Source organism: Ursus americanus, chromosome 13 (assembly GCF_024610735.1).
Source record: "Ursus americanus isolate L20-20 chromosome 13, mUrsAme1.1.p, whole genome shotgun sequence".
Taxonomy (NCBI): Eukaryota; Metazoa; Chordata; class Mammalia; order Carnivora; family Ursidae; genus Ursus; species Ursus americanus.
The window spans coordinates 38234480-38255984 of record NC_142139.1 but is presented as its reverse complement, the minus strand read 5'-3'; the positions used below and the strand labels follow the sequence as shown (position 1 = coordinate 38255984).

General features: G+C 36.1%; 1 protein-coding gene across 1 annotated transcript in view; it reads left to right on the top strand.

Annotated features, from left to right (window-relative positions):
* The window catches only part of IQCM (IQ motif containing M), a 338360-nt gene that overhangs the window by 139773 nt on the left and 177082 nt on the right, over nt 1–21505 (top strand). The window contains exon 8 of the mRNA XM_087866408.1: nt 16586–16784. Within this exon, the coding sequence (XP_087722534.1) occupies nt 16586–16784 (199 nt within the window). The remainder of the gene's footprint in view (nt 1–16585; nt 16785–21505) is intronic.

Sequence of the window (21505 nt, the reverse complement as noted above, 5' to 3'; positions counted from 1 at the left end):
CTGATTTGCAAGTATAGAAGAGTACAGTTGACAGATCTTTAATTCATAGAGGAAAAACATTCTAGTGTTGATTCATAATATTAACTTTCTAGTTATAATAAGTCCAGAGGCTGGCCATCAGCCTTTCACCTTTTTAGTATCTGTTTCAATTCTGGATGATAAAAATGTTATTTGAATACACCATCTTTGAAAAAGTATACCATTTTGGAACCCCTAAGTTCCTTATTTTTTTTACTTTTTTTTATTCTTTAGGATTTTAAGCGTCCAGATAGTTCATGTAAATATGTAGATGTGGAATAATTACATACTTCTTCCTTACTATTTTGTAGTGTACTGGAACTAAAAGGAGAGTAGCAACAGGATGTCAGTAACTAATATGTTAATAAAACATAAAATTGCACTATTCTAAATTTTCTCTTTTTTGATATAATGGAATCTAATACATTTATTGCCATATGTAACTATGAAATTCACATTTCAGAGTCTGGAAATTTAGGTGGGTACTTGGATGCTTCCTTAAAACTCTGAAATTACTGTATTGGTTCATTACCATTTTTTCCTGGAAGGGGTCAAGTCCTCTTACTTTATCTCAATACAGGCTTACTATTTATTGCCTGATAACTTGCCTTTGATCTCTTCGGAAATTTTGTTACCTAATAATGTAACATTAGCTTGTTTATGGTTAGATATCTTCCACGAGCAGTTTTTTTCTAGGTCAGCATTCAGCGTAAGAATTTTTGAAAATAAAATATGGGGAACAGTATTTCTCCAACAATATTTCCACTTGTGTGTTTTGCCTTTGAGAATAATAGAATCACAGAGTTTAAGGAACCTTAGAGATTTTCTACTGAAACCCTCTATCCAAGGGGTACATCTTTACTTGAAAACTCCAGAGATTCATAATGCTTCTGTTCAAGTGGCATCCCATTTAATTCTAAGGACTGCTCTGATTTTCAAACACTTCTCTGTGTGAAGCTCATCACCTATGTCCCTTGAGCTAGTAACCCATTGGTCCTGATTTTGTCTTCTTGAAGCCACCACCCTAGTTATCCATCTTCTCTTTTTAGATTAAGCCCTTCAGTTTATATACATAAAATGGTTTTACAACATCTTCATTAGAATGGTAACTCAACTTAGTTTAAGCAAAATGATACTTGATTCCGTATGCTCACGTAAGTGGAGATTCCAAGAGAGTAGAGTATGGTAGACATCTGTTCTTTCTATCTGTTCAACATCTCAGGTTCAGCTGGTTCCACAAACTCAAGTACAGTTGGCCCTTGAACAAAGTGGGTTTGGACTGCAAGGGTCCACTTATATGAGGATTTTTTTTTTCAGTATAGTACTGTAAAAGTATGATAAATCTATATTCTCTTCCTTATGATTTTCTTAGTGACATTTTTTCCAGCTTACTTCATTGTAAGAGTCCAGTATATGATACACATAGCATACAAAATATGTGTTAATTGACTGTGGATGTTATCATTAAGGCTTCCAGTCAACAGTAGGCTATTAGTAGTTAGGTTTTTTGGAGAGTCAAAAGTTATACTCAATTTTTTATTGCACAGGGGTTCAGTGCCTCTAACACCCATGTTGTTCAGAGGTCAGATGTAATGTCTTCAAGATGTACTCTCTTTTCATTTATTTGAAATCTCTGCTTGCTCCTGCGTGACTTTAATACCTCTTACTATGGATTTTTTTCCTCCATGTGTTAAGGAAAATAGCTGACTTCCAGCTATTTGCAATTGACTTACTTCCTGCTCTTACCAAAAGGAAATGTCTCTTACTATACCCCCCCAAAACCCCCTCTCCGGATTACTCTGGCTGACCTTCCAACGTGAATGACATGATCAGCCCTGGACAAATGATGTAGGAGTCACATGAGTGGAAGAAGTGCAGTTCTGCGAAAGAGAAGGAGGTATGAAACAGAGGAATGGGACAAGTGCCCACCATACTCAAAAGTATCCCTTTTGCAGTTTGTTGCTTAGGAAAAAAACACAGTATTTCAGATGTAATTTTATGTATGCAATCTAGAGTGGGACCACTGCGGATCAATGCACGAAGCCCATTATGTCAGTTTTGGTGAGCAGTTTCTTAAGGGCAATACTCACATTGATTTAAATTCTGAAAAACAAAAAACAAAAAAACCCTAAACAAGCAAACCCTAAGACCCCAGTTATTCAAATGTATCTCCATTTTGTTCTCCTCTCATCCCTCTTCTCTTTCTCTGCCCCTGTTTTCTTCACTATATATTGCCAAGCACACAAAGAAAAGTTGTTGTTCTTGGGGAATTCAGGGTATAGAAGGGTGGTAGACCCAGAGATAATTATAAAGTAATGTGGTAATTGCAGTGATGGAGGAAGGGTACCTAACCATCTTCATAGGTCTGAGAGGAATTATCTGTACAATCATATACATTAACCAATTGCAGAGCTTTGCAAGTAAAGCTGTCACATTCCAACATTGGATTTAGCTCCTTGTCACATTTACCTAAGATAATTAGTTCACATAGTACCTTTCCAAGAATCCCATACCTGCCATGATACACATTTAAAATGATATCTTCCACCCCTGCTCACACTCCCTATCTTCCCTGCTTTATTTAGTTCTTTAATCACAACACACATTGCCTTCTTACATACTGTGTAGTTAAGTTGTTTATTGTGATTACTGTTTGTGTTTCCCACTAGAATATAAGCCCAGTGCAGGCGGGGAATTTTCTGTTTTATTTACTAGTGTATTTTCAGTGCTAGAAGAGCATCTTACACTGAATGAATGAATGAATGAATGAATATTTGTTCAATGCATTAATTACATTTTTTGATCTTTTCTCTGTCTTCTAATCAATTTTCTTCCCTTTCTAGTGATTTGTAGCTTCTATTTCAAATTTTCTACTGCTTACTGGTATCTTTTCTGGACTATCCCATAGCCATTTCTCAAAACTGAAATAATTATGTATGCCCCTCTCCAAATCTCTCCTATATTCCTTATCTCAGTTAGTAATAATACTATCCATCCTATCATCCAAAACCACCTAATTAGCTTATATTTCTCTACCTAGTTCACAAAGATTTTATGAGAACCTTGAAAATTGCCTTCCTGACATTTGGAAACATCACAGATCATTCCCTGGTATAGCAATCTAGTAAAAACAAAACAAGAATAAATAATAAAATTAAAATAAAATCAAAGAAATTCAAGGTAGCATGACATTGTTTTTATGCACATTCTGGCTCTTGGCACCATTACTGCTTTAATTACATATCATCCAGTTGATAACTGATAAAATCTGGTCCATACTTACTAGCCCATACTTCATAATTTTTATACTCTTTCCTCTTTGAAAATGAAGACATTTACCATTCTCCAGAATTGTCATGTCACATTCATTGTCCAGTTTCTCAAAGACAGCAGATCAACAGATGAACCTGGAAAATTATTTGCCTGAGCCCAGAAAATTTAACTAACGAAGAGCAGCTTCAGTTTTGTTTATGAGATCTTTCCCTCGGTGTGAGCTTCCGTTCTCTCCTGTGACTATTTGTTCTATCCTTTTCAGTCTGATGGTCATTCTTCGTGAGCAGCATAGAATCAGTACAGCCTGAGATACTGCAGTTCCAGTAAATGCCAAGTGATGCCGATGCTGCTGGTCCTCAGACCACACTTTGAGTAGCAAGCTGGGGGGCATATCTGACTATGTCCAGTGTTCCCCTTGACTCGCAGCTCTGTCGATGCCGAGGATGACATAGTTGCTTTCTGCTAGGGTTATCAAGTTAGCAGAGCGAGCTGTGGTGAATCACCTTGATGGTGCTCCAGTGCCATAATCTTGTGACGCAAAGAAATCTGGGAAAACAACTACCAGAGAACTGCATGTCCTGGGAAACACTGCTGTTCCCAAACTCACACACCTTGAGGTCAAGTATTATCATTTAGTTGCATGTTCAGTATTCCGGACCTGCCTTCCTCAGGATTGTTCCTTAGTAGTGTTGTAAGAGGATAAAGGTAGCTAAGTCAGGTCAAATAGTTGCCTCAATTCCCAATTTCTTTTTCCTGATACCATTTTATGGTGCTTGGTTTGTCCTTTGTGCTGATTTTCCACCTACCCGGGCTTTCCTGGCTTATGACTATTTCCCTGGCTTTTAGAATGGCTACTTGACTCTGAATCTTCAGGAGCTGTTGGGCCCTTGCTTATGACTATTGCCAAGAATTTGGAAACTTCCTCTTAGTTGTTAATTGTGGAGCTTTGGTGTCTTCCTTGTATTACTTATTCTCCTGTGTAAGGGTTCTACTCAAGAAAGCAGTACACCCAAAAAGGAGCAAGGCTGGTGGTGGATCATTGGAGCCTAGATCTTAGAACGTGTCCAGAATCAGTGAGAGTCACCAAAGATCATTAGGTCAGCACCATATGGTTTTTTCAGTCTTGCCCAACTGGATGGAAAAACACCACACCAGTAGGCAGGCCAAAGAAGATGTGAAGCAACGAAGTTCTGATAGTTGGATTCTCTGGTAAAACAGAGCTAGAGCATGTTGGCCTAGCTACAGGCTGCATTAGGGACTTCTGCTTTCTTTGGAGTAGAGATGGCTAAGACCTAGAAAAGTCTTGAGTTTACTTTGCCTGTCATACGCATGGGATATTCATAATCCCACTGGTGTCTGCTGAAGGGTGTAGCAATGAGTGAGGAAGAAACTGACTACATAGAATCCGTACCTGGGAAAAAGAATGGCTGGGTCTGATTAAAGGGGAAGGCCCTGTGAAGCTGTGATTCCTACATAGAATCAGGATGAAAATGTCTGAGGAGCAACAAGCAGAATCCTGGGTGGAGAAACACACATAAAACCTCATCTATAAATCATAGTAATCCTGCCCACAAGTAAAATGAGGATGAATGAACGTCTCCAGCAGGGAAAACCAGATTTTCAGTTACTTTTCCATGGAAGAATTCACTGAGGGAGAGTAAGGGGCAGAAGCATGGGGAGAAGGGGCTATAAATTCCCCCCTTTTTCTCCTCCAAGTTGCTCTGAAGACTGTCCACACTTCCTGCTTTTCTCATAGAATTTGACCTACCACAGTCCGACCGTCACTCCATGTGTGCCTGCATGAGGGTCTCTGAATTCCTGGCCATGGCAGTCCCTAAAACATATATGTGGTTGGGACTGAAATATTGAGAATAATATCAGAAAATGTTTTTAGAGTCACCTGAATTCTCTTTTAGAGACAAGTAATCTGTGAACAGTGTGCCAGTCTTCATTGCCTGCCCTTTTTGAGGAAAGGCGAGGGAGGCTGATGGTGGTGGTCTGTAGAGCCAGCTCTCCTCCATGACAGACTGAAGTTTGGGTCAGGAGCCGAGGGCTGCCCCAAGAGGAGTGAGCAAATGACTGTATTGGGAGGAAGAGCGGACAACTCTTGTTCCCTACTTCATAGGTAAGATCATGAAAAATGGACAACTCTGGTTGTGCCACAGAAGAATTAGCTCCGCTTAACACCCTTGGCATGAATATCCTAGTCATTTCAGGCGTCTTCAAGGTAATTTTTTTCAGTGCCCTACAGATAAAACGTGTAGGCACAATAAAACGGAGTTTTAAATGTTTGTATTAAAGAGAATTCCCTGAAAGTGCATCATAGATTACCTTGACCATAAAATCAGAATCAGTTAAATTTGAACAAAAATACCATTTCCTTTCTCCTTTGGTTTTTCTACTATGTAAAATGACAATGTCACTTTAATTCACAATAAATAGTGCTCCTCCAAAATGTTTATATGTGAGGGAGAGAATAATTGTGTTTTTTGAACTGAATTTGGAATTTATATATTCCTAAATTGTTTTGAAGAAAAGTTGTTGATAAATTGAAACCAAGCAGCAGCAGCAGTAATAACAAAACCCATCTTTCCATGGATATGACATAATAGGCTGGGAGATTTACTTTAGGGGAAAATCAGGTGTGAGGGGGGCTGGGAGAGGAAATCCTCCCAGCCCATTCTATCACTTGCATTTCTGGATAGGTACTGGTTAGAAAACTTCAGGTAGTAAACTGTTCAAAGCAAATACCTCTAGAGGCTTTCAATAGAATATCAACCTCCACCCTTTAATATGATCTAGTTAAAGAGATTGCTGTGGAATTGGGAGCAGCCAAAAATAGGAAGACACTTGGGGTTTTATTTGGTGGGGGGTCGGGCAGGCTGACATCGTGAGGAATGATCAAGATACAAAGGGAGTGTATAAGGAACAGAAGGAAAGGCATTTCATTCAGATATTGAAATGAAACAGTTTGCCTGGATTAAAGTGGTATTATCTTCCACTTCAGGAGAATCCATCTTATTTTTAAAAGTCCTAGGAGCCCTGCTCTGATTTTCAAAGTGTACAGGTTTTGATAGCATGAAGTACTAAACCCATTGGGAATTTTTGAAAATGGAGTATTAAATAGCATTAAGACTATATTACTCATGGAAATGTACTGCATCCCTGTTCTTAAAATCTTTCTTTTTTAAAAAAACTCTGTGCTGAACTTAATGCATTGTTTTCAAACTGAACAGACCTCATGTGGGGGATTAAAGTAGGCTGCAAACTTATTTCACTCGTTACCCACGTTGCTTTCAAATCTGGCATTCAAAGCACGAGGGCATCACATGTTTCTACTTCAAGGCTGCACATACAGGAAACGAAAGCCCCCAACACAGCTTGGTAGCAGAGGATCCAAATCAGGGTAAATTGTGAAAATTATAACGAAATTGCAAAGCATTTGGACAAAGAGGCATGCTAGTCTAATCAGGAAAACAGTGATATTTACTTTTCGATAATGCAGGTTGGAAGAGGAATTGGGGGAGGGAAGCATCACAAATCTCTTTTAATATATTTCTGAACTTGGCAACCTTAACTGGTTTTGTCACATATTTGCAGCTTAAAAAGTATTTGGCTTTTACAACAGCCAAAATAAGTATCCTTTAATCACTTTCAACCTATGAACAGATGGACAAGCAGTGCTTTTATAAATGGAGCATACAAAATACTTCAATATCAGCCAAAACTAATTAGTAGCAATATCTGAACCAAACTCTAAAACTGATTTAGTGTTTAATATATATTACCCTATAAGCATTAGCAGTTGAAAGGAAATTCCCCGTTCAAATGTTTGCCAAGCTCAGTGTCTAATGTTCAGACACGATTAACTTACTAATTAACTTATTGTATCTTTTCTCACACCTAATCTTGCTTAATGATTTCTTCTCCCTGAAAACTATTTGATTTCATACCTTGATCATAGATTTGTCAAACTTCAAGTGAAAAAATCAAATTCAGCTATGCAGCCAGCCCTGGTCTTTCTCTTAAGCTTTCTTAGGGTGACTTTAGTAGGAGGTAGCCTGAGGACCAAGCAGGTGGTCTCTTTGTGCTGAAAACTGCCTTTATAATCTAGCCTCTAATGACTCACATTTTTATCTTCATAAAGATTTTCTAGAAGAGTTTTATAGACACTCTTTAGCAGCTAAGAATCTGTAAAAATGAGAATTCTCTCCCTGTCAGAATTGTGTTAAGACATTGTGAAAGAAGATGAATTTTAAAATTACACTTAGAGGGTAAGCAAAGGATAGTTCCTCCTGATTCTCTAGTGAGACATTGCTTGGCCTCCTTATATTTGACGGTCACAATGCTTCCTCCATCTCAGAATATATGGTATGGCCTTATTTTTTCAGTATGCTGAAACACACAAAAGAAGAAGAACCTAAAGCCAGTCACCCAAATCATCCTAATCAATTGGGGATTGGGCATTTCCAAGGCCAACCCTCTGGAAGTAATGACGACTTTGTTCTCTTTTGATTTTATCACATACAAGGCAAGAAAGCTTTGAATCAGACTGTGCTAATTACAGATTCATGATCTTTGGAAATCACCTGATTTCTTTTGCATCAATGTGTAAAATCAGGATAGCAACATTTATCCAGTAAAATTATTTTGATGATTAAAGGAGACAGTATATCTGAAGCAAATGTTTAATAAAAAATTGCAGCTACTATTGCTATTAATGGATTCAGTTATTATATGTTTCTTTTATGTTGTATAATGCACATCAATCTATTTCAGAAAATCTGAATAGTATAGAAAATAAGAAACAATATAGTTGACCATTGGATAATATTAGGGGTTAGGGGGGCTGACCCAACACACAATAAAAAATTTACATATAACTTTTGACTCCCCCCAAACTTAATACTAATAGCCCACTGTTGATCAGAAGCCTTACTGATAATAAAAAGTCAACTGACACATAGTTTGTATATCTATCATATACCGTACTCTTACAGTAAAGTCACCTGGAGAAAAGAAAATGTTATTAAGCAAATCATAAAGAAAATACTTTTACAGTACTGTACTGTATCATAAAAAAATCCTCATATAAGTGGAGCTGCACAGTTCAAATCCATGTTCTTCAGTGGTCAACCGTAATCATTTCTCTTTAATGGAAGATTTTCTTTACAACTTAGTGTTTAATCATGGATTTGCATTTTGTTGGAGATGAATCAGAATCTATGCAGACAGGTCCTAAGCAGGAGTTCCTTGAAAATATTTCTTAGATGCCACCCTTGATTCAGAACCATTGCATTAATAGTCACTAATAATATTTTGGCATGTTTCTTTCTGGTCTTATTTATATATGTCACTTAAAAAATAATGTTGCAATCGTATAATGCATATAATTTAAAGTCTTCATTCTCTTAATATCATTTTTTGGAATCATAAGCATTTTCTTAATTTATTACATAATCTTCATAAATATCACTTTTATGACCTCATAATTTATTGATTGGATATAGCACAATTTACTCAGGTATTTGTTTCTGGATTTCTCCCATCATAAATGAAACTATGGTATTTCCATACATGCAGCTTTTCTACATTTCTTTTTCTCTTAGAGATTAGTCTAGAGAGAATTATGGGCAGGCTTTGTTTTGCTGTGCTTCACTTTATTGCGCTTTGCAGATAGTAGCTTTTTTTTTCCAAATGGAAGTTTGTGGCAACCCTGTGTTGAGCAAGTCCAGTGGCGACATTTTCCCAACAGCATTTGCTAACTTTGTGTGTCTGTGTTATATTTTGGTAATTTTCACAATTTTTCAAACTTTTTCATTGTTATTGTATTTGTTATGGTTCTGTGATCAGTGATTTTTGTTGTTACGGTCATAATTGTTTTGGGGCACCACAGACCACACCCATATGGAACGACAAGCATAATCCATAAACGTGTGTGTTCTGACTGCTCCACCAACTGGCTGTTCCCCCATCTGTCTCCTCTCCTCAGGCCTCTCTATTCCCTGAGTCACAACAGTATTGAAGTCGGGCCCATTAATAACCCAACAACAGCCTCTAAGTGTTCAAGTGAAAGGAAAGGTCACACATTCCTCACTTTAAGCCAAAAGCTAGAAATGATTAAGCTTAGTGAGGAAGGCATGTCTAAGGCCCAGATAAGCTGAAAAGTAGGCCTCTTGTACCAAACAGCCAAGTGGTGAGTGCAAAGGAAATGTTCTTCAAGGAAATTAAAAGTGCTACTTCAGTGAATACATGAATGGTAAGGAAGCTAAACAGTCTCACTGCTGATACGGAGAGAGTTTGAGTGGCCTGGATGGGAGATCAAACCAGCCACAACATTCCCTTAAGCAAAGCCTAATCTGGCAAGGGCAAAGGCCTAAGTCTCTTCAGTTCTGTGAAGGCTGAGAGAGGTGAAGAAGCTGCAGGAGAAAAGTTGGAAACTAGCAGAGGCTGGTTCATGAGGTTTAAGGAAAGAAGCCATCTCCATAACACAACAGTGCAAGATAAAGTAACGCATGCTGAAAGAGAAGCTGCAGGGTCATCCAGAAGGTCCAGCCAGGATAATTCATGAAGACTACAATGCATACAGACGGATAACAGATTTCCACTGTACACGAAACAGCCTTATACAGGAAAAAGATGCCATCTCGGACTTTCATAGCTAGAGAGAAGTCAGTGTCTGGCTTCAAAGGCTCAGAGGACAGGCTGACTCTTGTTAGGGGTGAATGCAGCTGGTGACTAAGTTGAAGGCAATGCTCATTTACCGTTCCAAAAATCTTGGGATCTTTAGGAATTATGTTAAATCTACTCTGCCCATGCTCTGTAAGTGGAACAATAAATCTTGGGTAATAGAACATCTGTTATAGCATGGTTTACTAAATATTTTAAGCTCACTGTTGAAACCTACTGCTCAGAAAAAAGATTCTTTTCAAAATACTACTGTTCACTGACAATGCACCTGGTCACCCAAGAGCTCTGATGGAGATGGACAATGAGATGAATGTTGTTCTCGTGACTGCTAACACAGCATGCATTCTGCAGCCCATGGGCCAAGGATTAATTTCGACTTCTAAGTGTTATTATTTAAGAATTACATGTTGTAAGGCTGTAGCTGTCACAGATAGTGATTCCTCTGGTGGATCTGAGCAAAGTCAATTGAAAATCTTCCGTAAGGATTCACCATTTTAGGTGCCATTCACCACATTTGTGATTCACGGGAAGAAGTAAAGGTATTGACATAAAGGGGGGTTTGGAAGAAGTTGATTCCAACTCTCATGGATGACTTTGGGGATTCAAGACTTCAGCGGAGGAAGTATCTGCAGGTGTGGTGAAAATAGAAAGAAAACTGAAATTAGAAGTGGAGCCTGACGTTGTGACTGAGCTGTTGCAATCTCATGATAAAACTTGAACGGATGAGAAGTTGCTTCTTATGGATGAGTAAAGAAAGTGTTTTCTTGAAATGGAATCTAATCCTGGTGGAGATATTATGACGATTATGAAGACTGATGAGATGACAACAAAGAATTCAGAATATTGCATAAACTCAGCTAACAACGAATTCAGAATATTGCATAAACTTAGCTAATAAAGTAGCAGCAGGGTTTGAGAAGATTGGCTCCAATTCTGAAAGAAGTTCTCCTGTGGTACATGCTATCAAATGGTATCACATGCTACAGAGAAATCGTTCATGAAAGGAAGGGTCAGTCGATATGAAAAATTTTATCACTCTCTTGTTTTAAGAAAGTGCCAAAGCCGCTCCAGCCTTCAGCAGCCACCACCCTGATCAGTCAGCAGCCAGCAATATGGAGGCAAAACCCTGCGCCAGCAAAAAGATTACAGCTCACTGAAACCTCAGATGATGGTTGGCATTTTTTAAGCAATACATTATTTTTAAATTAAGGTATACACATTGGTTTTTTTAGACATAATGCTATGGTACACTTAATAGACAACAGTATAGTATAAATATAACTTCATGTGCACTGGGAAACCTACAAATTCATTTGACTCACTTCATTGCAATATTCACTTTTAGGTATTCATTGTATTGTGCTGGTCTTGAGTTGAACCTGCCAGTATCTCCAAAGTATGTGTGTATCTGTGTTTATCACAGGATAAAAGATGCTTTTCTTTTCCTGACTGTAAGGTAATATGCGTACAATTGCTCATGATTGAGGGGAAGATGAGTTGCCAGTTTGCTTCTCAGCCTTATTTTGTGGTCAGATTGTACTTCTAATTAAGGTTTTGGCAAAATAAGTTTGTTCAGCACTTTTTAGTCAGTATTGTTAACTTGGTATTTTACTGGGCCAGCTTCAGTAACAAAGATAGAATCAGAAATGTTGATTAAAGCATAAAAATGTCTATACTGTATGGTTAGCAAACCTAGAATTATATGATACGAAGGCATTAGTGATTTCTGTTGAGAAGATTGATAGATTCCCTAGTGTCATCATCTTTTAAAGTGATTTTATGTGGCAGAAATATTTTTTTATTGTCATTCTTATATTGAAGTTGGTATTCAGGAATCATCCCATTTTCCTCTTCTAGATTTTACCTACATTATATATAATGCATAAGCTTTCTTTTTCTCTTGTTAATATCTTAAGTTTTCCTAATATTCCTTGTTTGTCCAGAAGTTTATTTTATCTGGTGGGAATTTCTTAGGCAGTGGCAGAGGGACCAGGCTGGTTATTATTTAGGACTTAGTGCCAATAATTTTCACATAATAAGGGAGTCCATGCTCCTAATTAGGAACCATCACATCTAGATAAATGATGTCTACTAAATAAATAAATAAATAAATAAATAAATAAATAAATAAATAAAATCTTTAAAAAATTTGAAAAAATAAAAATCAATTTGACAGTTACAGTATTAGCTTTTGGATAAAAACATAAATATGTGTGTCTGTTATCTGTTGCTATAATAACATCACAAGACTTAGTGGGTTAAACAATAACTGTTATTTCTCATGAGGCAATTCTGATGGTCTAGTCCAGACTCAGCTGATGCCACCCAGGTTCACTTGAGTGGGTACAACTTGTCTGTTCTCCATGTTATCTCTCATCCTTAAGAGGCTTGCTGGCTTGTTCTTCTGTGGATGTAAGGTTCAGAGAATGGAACTGTTCAAGGCCTCTCAGGCACATGCTGAAAATTAGAACAACGTCACTTCCATTGGATTCTTTTGGCCAAAGCAATTCACAAGGCCAACCCAGATTCATAGGAGGGTAAAGAGATTTTACCTCTTGATTCATGGAGCTGTAAAATGACATTGTGAAGATAGGGATATAAGGAGGCATTAATTGGCCATCAATGCAAGCAACTTAGCACAGGGTGCTTCTAATATATTTATATTAATAGTATTTTGGTTGCTATATATTTAACTTAAGGAGGCAGAAATTTTTTTTAATTAGTTACCTCTTTTCATATTTTGGAATTTGAAAAATAGGGCAGCTCTCAATATACTACTCAGTTAAATAAAACTATGGGTGATGATAGTGAGTTCAAGGATCTTGGGGCTAATCAAGGAAAAGATTTGGCTATGAGGTGGCAGTAGCACATAGCAAGCTATATTTGGACATCATATGGGCAGCTTTACATGAGAGGGGATGTCCCTCATAGCAAAAAACCTTCCAGAGGTAATGACATAGAGCCACCACCCAGAAAGGAAAGAGGGTAAGGGAACTCCCACGGGAGAGGGAAGTCAAAGAGAAGGCTCACATATCTGGGTAGGTCACTCAGCAGCAAGATGGCGAGTCTCTGGATCAGAGAGTTATGAAGAGCTGCAGTGGGCTGGAGTCTTTTACAGCCATAAGGTTTGTCTTATCTATGACTAGCAGATGTTGGTTGCAGTTTTGTGTGATATGCAAAGCAGGTAGGCTCTAAATGGCTGAAACTATACTTTTTTGGGGGAGATATTTAAAATAATTGGATGCCTAAAAATTTTGAGTCTGGAGCCAGCAGGCTTTCAAGTGCTAGCCTGATGTAAGAAGTAAACAACATAGGGGCCAATATGCAAGAATCATCTTTGGTTCATTTCTATAACTGTGTTAAACATACTTTACCATTTTTAGCATCCCTCCTTTTATATAGTGAAGAAGAAAATCTTTGGTGTGGTCTTGCAGCCATCTGGGGGACCTAAAAGATAGGTCAAAACATATCATAATAGTTTTGTTTTTAAGTTTGGGATTTGAACTTGGAGAAAACAATATTGGAGAGAATTGTTAGAGGAGCCAAAGTATGAGCAAAAGTCATAGGTGCCTTTAGAGTACAAAAAAATGCAAAACAGCCATAGTAACATTAAATATTAGGAATAGCAGATTTTACAAGAAGTAGATTAGAAAGAAAAAAATAATTATGATAAAGGGAATATTTTTGTGACATATGTAACTTTTGTTGTCCAGGAAAGCTATATTGAAGGCACTAAATGATTTTTCCTTTAAGAGCAGACTCGATTCAAAACTCAGTCTGTCAGTGTAACAGAAAGTAAATCAAATTCTAATCTTACTCTTTTTGTATACCACTTAAATAACATTTTGCAGTCAAGGATTCACAAGCATTTCTCTGTTTTATGATTGAGCTTATCGAAATTGACTTAACTTGGCCAAAATTCCATATATTTTATAGCTTCTTCTCAAATCCATTATTTGTAAATGTAATTCACTTTACATCAAGCCTTCTATAAATTATTCTTCGACCTCAAATTTCCCTTTCCGTTATTTTTAGCATTCCAGTTATTTAGAGATGTACTATTGATCAGTGTCCATATGTCTAAGGCCTAAGATAAAACTTTTTTTCTTTTTAAGTTGATAAACAGACAATACACATCCATCATTTTACAAACGTGTTTGCATTTCTTCATAATTCTTTTACTTAATATAGTTCTAATCACTCATATTAACTATAGTTTTTAACCAAAATAACTAATTTCAGTTCTCTCTCTCTCTCTCTCTCTCTCTCACACACACACACACATACTTTCCACTTTTCACACACTTTGGCTAAGAACTCTGTGACATTCAAGGCAACTTAAGAGACCAGCAGAGCTCTTGTGCTTCAACAATATGCATCACACATCACTTTACAATCATTCGTAGCTCTTTAAGATTTTTTTCTCTCTTCTTGTTAGAACATGGAACTTAGGGTATAAACTTGGCTCACTTGGGTATTTCAATAACAGTTATTTCTTCTGAGGGAAAGGAGAAAAGACAGGAACTCAGAATTCGTTAGATTTCGCTATAGGTCTTGAAACACTGGACAGCCAGAAGTAGTCATTAACATATTATCTTCATTACCAGTTTATGTCTTACATCAAGGCCCATTCATAAAAATTGTTATATTAACCAAACAAAAATCCTCTTAGAAGGCAGAGCACTCTTCTAAGCTATTCAAAATCAATTTTAATTTAAACAAACTGAAAAATCTGCTTTATTTTCTTTGCCTTTTCTGGTAGTTTTGTCTAAATTAGATATTTCCCAGAACACAAAATGATAAAGTTTTGACTCAATCTGAAAAACTTTTCTCAAGAGAGAGAATGAGAGAAAGAACCAGCCATAGATACAAAAGAGCTGCAGTTACAAGAACATTGTACAAAGCTAACTTTTCCTTTGCAAGGAGAGTAAGGACTTTTTTTCATTTATACACACAAGCACAAAGAGAATGAACAGCCTTAGTTCTACATCCTTAGCTATAGTTTAAAAATAAATATGGAACACAGTTTTCTGTGCCCGAGCAAATTTCACTCCTCAGTTGTGGTTACTTGGGAGTAGGAATGTCAGCAAGTCCAAAAAGATCTCTAAGGAATACTTGTTATGAGGGGCGCCTGGGTGGCACAGCGGTTAAGCGTCTGCCTTCGGCTCAGGGCGTGATCCCGGTGTCATGGGATCGAGCCCCACATCAGGCTTCTCCGCTATGAGCCTGCTTCTTCCTCTCCCACTCCCCTTGCTTGTGTTCCCTTTCTCGCTGGCTGTCTCTATCTCTGTCGAATAAATAAATAAAATCTTAAAAAAAAAAAAAAGGAATACTTGTTATGAAAGTCTCTTGAAATGGAGCTGATCTTCATTCTAGTGGGAACAAAATTGTCTCAGATATTTTTAGCTATACTGGTGTTCAAACAGCATGTAATACAAGGCATATCATAAGCTTCAAGGCTCACAGTAAAGACAAATGGAAAAGACTGAGCTGGGATTCCCTGTCATCCACCATCTACCACCAAACCGAGACTAGATGGCTGGGTGAAATAATCAAAATCAGACTACCAACATTTCAGTCACCAAGGAAAGAAAAATAATGTCCATTGTACAAAGTAGAACATGACTCCTCAAGAACCAGCCTACTGCAGACGTCAAAATAAACTCAGAGGGAAAAAATACAGGAACAGAGTCATGATATTGACTCTGAGAATTAAGAAAGTTGGGCCTAGGATCCAGAAATCTATATACAGTCACTTTTTAGGGCAAGACTCAGTTCTGGGTATGTGAATCGGTTTAGGCATCTCATTGGAATTTCAGCTGTGAAACCCACAGAAACAAAAGGAATTAAGAAGAAAAAAAGGATTTTTATATGCTAAAAGTTGCAAGGAAACTAGACTTTGAACTTTGGATGACTTAGAAAAAACTGACTACCATATAAAAAATATAACATATATAAATGGAAAAAGCAGACACAAGATTACCAAGATTAGTCTGTCTGTGTATAGTAGGAAGTCTGTAGTATTCTCACATTCATCATCACTGCAAGGGCCATCCACATCAGTATGTCAGGGCTTGTCGTGGTTTCCATTGTGGTCGCTTGCTCCTGTGATCCTGTAGTCCACGACCTTAACACCACACTACCATGTCTTTGGATTGAGAGCCTTTGGAAAGTAAAATCACTTTTCAGATGATTGGTAAGCAGGATATCAGTGCCAAATAATTTTGATGTAGTCTATTTTAAAATAGCTTCTAGGATAGGAAAGCTATTTCGACTAACTTGCTCTGTCATATGAAAATATTTTGTTCCTTAAATATTATATATTACTCTTTTGAATAGTTATGGATAAGCTTTGACAAATTTCTTTCTTTGGATTCCCTTTCTTCATGAGGTTCATTTTATATACGTTATATTGATTCTGGCACATTCAAACTTCTTTGGAGAATCCTATTGACATGTTCAGGTGATGTATATGAAATCTATGTACAAATTATATTGCATTTCCTATTTTAATACATTTATGATTGAAATGAATTTAAGACTTTTCAAAAGTGATTATTTTTCTTGTTAACTATAGTAAGAAAGTTTTATATTTTATTTTTAGGGTAAAGTCTATCCTAAGTAAAAGTGGTAAACTTGACAATAAAGTTAAACGAATTGGACCACACATAGAAATCTTCCAAGTGTTCCGGGAAAGGACCAAATTTGTAAATACCAAAAAAGTAGTTAGAATGGTCATCATCATGCAGGCCTATGTCAGAGGATGGCTTGAACGCAAAAGATTGCAGAGAATAATGATCAAGGTAAAGCATTTGATAAATATGATGTGTATAAATTTTCTTATGTAGTTTTTAAATTAATCGAGTTTTGTATGGTCACCTGGTCAATGTGTCTTTGGTTTTTCTAAATAAAGTTCTGACTACATTCTTTTCATTGAGAAAATGTTTTGAATTATCTACTCTGCTGACAGTTTCAGATTTGGTCATACTGGAGAAAATGAACAAAAGGCCTGGTTTATCCTTAACCCAATAGTTCTGGGACCACAATTATTCTAAGGCCGGGACCACCTGTCCTTGTACTAATCTCGTTTCAACTTTTTGCTGTTTATTGTCTGTATAAAGCAACTTTCTTCCACTTCCCACAGTCCTGGATACTCTGGTACAGCATAAACATTCAACTCAAAAAGAATTATAGACACACACACACACTCAGACACCCCTGAGCGACTTGCATAAGCACCAGTCTAGACTTTTAAAATAAATATCTAGGATCTATTTTGTCTGGCAACCATTAATTTATTCTTCCGTATATATGAGTATGTTTATGCTTTGTTTTGTTGGTTCGTTTGTTTTTAGATTCCACATGTAAGTGAAGTCATACAATATTTGTCTTTCTCTGCCTGACTTATTTCGTAAGCATAATACTCTCTAGATCCATCCATGTTGAAAATGGCAAGATCTCGTTCCTTTTTATGGATGAATAATATTCCATTGTAGCTGTCTGTCTATCTATCTATCTATCTATCTATCTATCTATCTATCTATCACATCTTTATCCACTTATCTATTGATGGATATTTAGGTGGCTTCCATATCTTGGCTATTGTAAAGCTGCACCAAACATAAAGGTGCATATATCTTTGAATTGGTGTTTTAATTTTCTTCAAAAAATACCAAGAAGAGAATTAATGAATTGTATGGTAGTTCTGTTTTTAATTTTTTGAGGATTATCCACACTATTTTCCATAGCAGTTGTACCAATTTACATTCCTACCAGTAATGCACAAGGGTTCCCCTTTCTCCTCACCAATACTTGTTATTCCTTATCTTTTTGATAGTAGCCATTCTGACGGGTGTGAGGTGATATCTTATTGTGGTTTTGATTTGCATTTCCCTGATGGTTAGTAATATTGAGCATCTTTTCATGGCTCTATTGACCATATGTATGTCTTCTTTGGGAAAACATCTATTCAAGTGTACTCTGCCCATATTTTAATTGGATTTTTTTTGATACTGAGTTGTATGAGTTCTTTATATATTTTGAATGTTAACTCCTTACCTGATATGTCATTTGCAAATAATTTCTGCCATTCATTAGGTTTTTTTTTTTTTTATTTTGTTGATGGTTTCCTTTTGCTGTGCAACAGCTTTTTAGTTGGAGGTGGTCCCGTTTGTTTATTTTTGCTCTTTTTGTCCTTGCCTGAGGTGAAAGATCTAAAAAAGGACTGCTAAGACCAATGTTCCAGAGCTTACTACCTGTGTTTTCTCCTAGGAGCTTTATGTTTTCAGGTCTCATTTAAGCCATTAATACACTTCCAGTTTATTTTTGGTTTTGGTGTAAGAAAGTGAACCAGTTTCATTCTTTTGCATGTAGCTGTCCAGTTTTAATAACATCATTTACTGAAGAAACTGTCTTTTCATCACTGTATATTCTTACCTCTGTTATCACAGAATACTTGACTTTATAAATGCAGGTTTATTTCCGGGCTGTTTATTCTCTTCCATTGATCTGTGTGTCTGTTTTGATCACTATAGCTTTGTAGCATAGTTTGAAATCCTGGACCATGATACCTCCAGCTTTGTTTTTCTTTTACAAGATTATTTTGGTTATATGGAGTTGTTTTGGTTCCATACGAATTTTAGGATTTTTCTAGTTCTGTGAAAAATGCAACTGGTATTTTGACAGGGATGTCAATGAATTTATAGATTACTTTCAGTAGTATGGACATCTTAACAATATTAATTCTTCCAATCCATGTACATAGTATGTTTTTACAATTATTCCTGTCATCTTCAATTTCTTTCATCAATGTCTTATAATTTTCAAAGTACAGTTCTTGGTTAAATTTATTTCTAGGTATTTTATTCTTTTGGATGCACTAGTAAATAAGATTGTTTTCTTAATTTCTCTTTCTGATAGCTTGTTATTACTATAAAGAAACATAGTATATATCTATATATTGATTTTGTAGCCTACAACTTTACTGAATTCATTTATTAAACCTAATAGTATTTTGGTGGAGTCCATGGTTTTTTATATATAGTATCATGTCATCTGCAAATAGTGATTTTACTTCTTTTCCAGTTTGGAATCCTTTTATATCCTTTTCTTTTTTTCCTAATTGCTGTGTCTAGGACTTCTGATATAATGTTGAGTAAAAGTGGTGGGAGTGGACATCTTTGTTTTGTTCCTGATCTTAGAGGAAAAACTTTTGGCTTTTCATTATTGAGTATGATGTTAGCTCTAAGTTTGTTACATATGACATTTTTATTAGTTGAGGTGTGGTGCCTCAATACCCATTTTATTGAGAGTTTTTATCATAAATGAATGTTGAATTTCATCAAATGCTTCTTCTGCATCTGCTGAAATGATCATATGTTTTTATCCTTCATTTTATTGCGGTACATCATGCTGATTGATTTATGGATGTTGAAACATTCTTGCATCTCTGGAATAAATTTCACTTGATCATGGCATATGATCATCTTAATGTATTCTTGAATTCAGTTTGCTAATATTTAGTTGAGGATTTTGGTATCTATGTTCATCAGGGACACCAACCTGTGACTTGTCTTGCCTTTTCTTTTCTTTTCTTTTCTTTTCTTTTCTTTTCTTTTCTTTTCCTTTCTTTCTTTCTTTCTTTCTTTCTTTCTTTCTTTCTTTCTTTCTTTCTTTCTTCTTTCTTTCTTTCTTTCTTTCCTTCCTTCCTTCCTTCCTTCCTTCCTTCCTTCCTTCCTTCCTTCCTTCCTTTTCTTGTGATGTCCTTCTCTGGCTTTGGTATCAGGGTAGTACTGGCCTTCATAAAATTAGTTTGGAAGTGTTCATTCTTTCAATTTTTTGGAAGAGTTTGAGAAGTATAAGTATTAAATCTACAATAATAGTAGGGGACTTTGACACCACACTTAATGTTAATGGATAAATTATGCATATGGAAATTAATAGTGAAACATCATCCTTAAATGACAGATTAGATGGTTTTAATAGCTGTATGCAGAACATTCCATCCAAAAAGAAGCAAAACATACATTCTTCTTAAGTGCACATGCAACATTCTACAGGATAGAGCACATGTTGGACCACAAAACAAGTCACATTAAATTTAAGAAGATGGAAATCATATCAAGCATGACCATTGAATGATATGACACTAGAAATCGGTTATAAGAAGAAAAATAGAAAAATCACATATATGTAGAGATTAAACAACAGGCTACTAAACAACCATCGGTTCAACAAAAGAATCAAAGGAGAAATTTTAAAAATACCAAGAGACTAATGGAAATGGAAATGTGACATATCAAAATCTATGGGATGCCACGAAAGCAATTCTAAGGGGTAATTCATAGTAGTACAGGCCTACCTCAAAAAAAAAAAAAAGAAAAATCTCAAATTATTTAATTTTTCACTTAAAGGGACTAAAAGAAGAAATGAAGCCCAAAGTTAGTAGAAGGAAGGAAATAATAAAGATCAGAGTATAAATAAGTGAAATAGATACTAAAAAGACAATATAAAAAGTCAATGAAACTAAGAGCTTGTTCTTTAAGAAGATAAACAAAAAATCGACAAATGTTTACTTGGACTTAGCATAAAAAAGAAGGGACTCAAATAAATAAAATCAGAAATGAGAGAACTTACAACTGATACCACAAAAATACCAAGAGTAAGAGACTTCTGTGAACAATTATACACCAACAAACTGGACGAAATAGAAGAAATGGTAAATTCCTACAAATACACAATCTTTTAAGATTGAATCAGGAAAGAATAGAAAATATGAATAGACCAATTATTAGTAAGGAGATTGACTCAGTAATAAAAAACCTCCCAAAAACTAAAAGTCCAAGACCAGATGGCCAAACACTCAAAGATTTAACACCTATATTTTCAAACTCTTCCAAAAAATTGAGAGAATGAACACTTCCAAACTCATTTATGAGGCCAGTACTACCCTGATACCAAAGCCAGAGAAGGACATCACAAGAAAAAGAAAGAAAGAAAAAGTCATAGGCCAGTGTCCCTGATGAACATAGATCCCAAAATCCTCAACTAAATATTAACAAACTGAAATCAATAATACATTAAGATGATCATATGCCATGATCAAGTGAAATTTATTCCAGGGATGCAAGAATGTTTCAACATCCATAAATCAATCAGCATGATGCACCACATTAATAAAATGAAGGATAAAAAGCATATGATCATTTCAGTAGATGTAGAAGAAGCATTTGATGAAATTCAATATTCATTTATGATAAAAACTCTCAATAAAATCAGTATAAAGGGACCATACCTTATCTCTGTTTCATTTAGGTCTTTTCTGAGGTTTTATTTTGTGCTTTCATTTGGAACATATTCATCTATTTCCTCATTTTACTTGACTCTCTGTTTGTTTCTGTATATTAGGTGAAATAGTTACCTTTCCCAGTCTTTAAGGTGTAGCTTTGTGTAGGTGATAAAACTTCTCATTGAACCTTGCCTTAGCTCTTAGTTGTTTTTTGAACCTTTGTGATTGTGTAAGCAG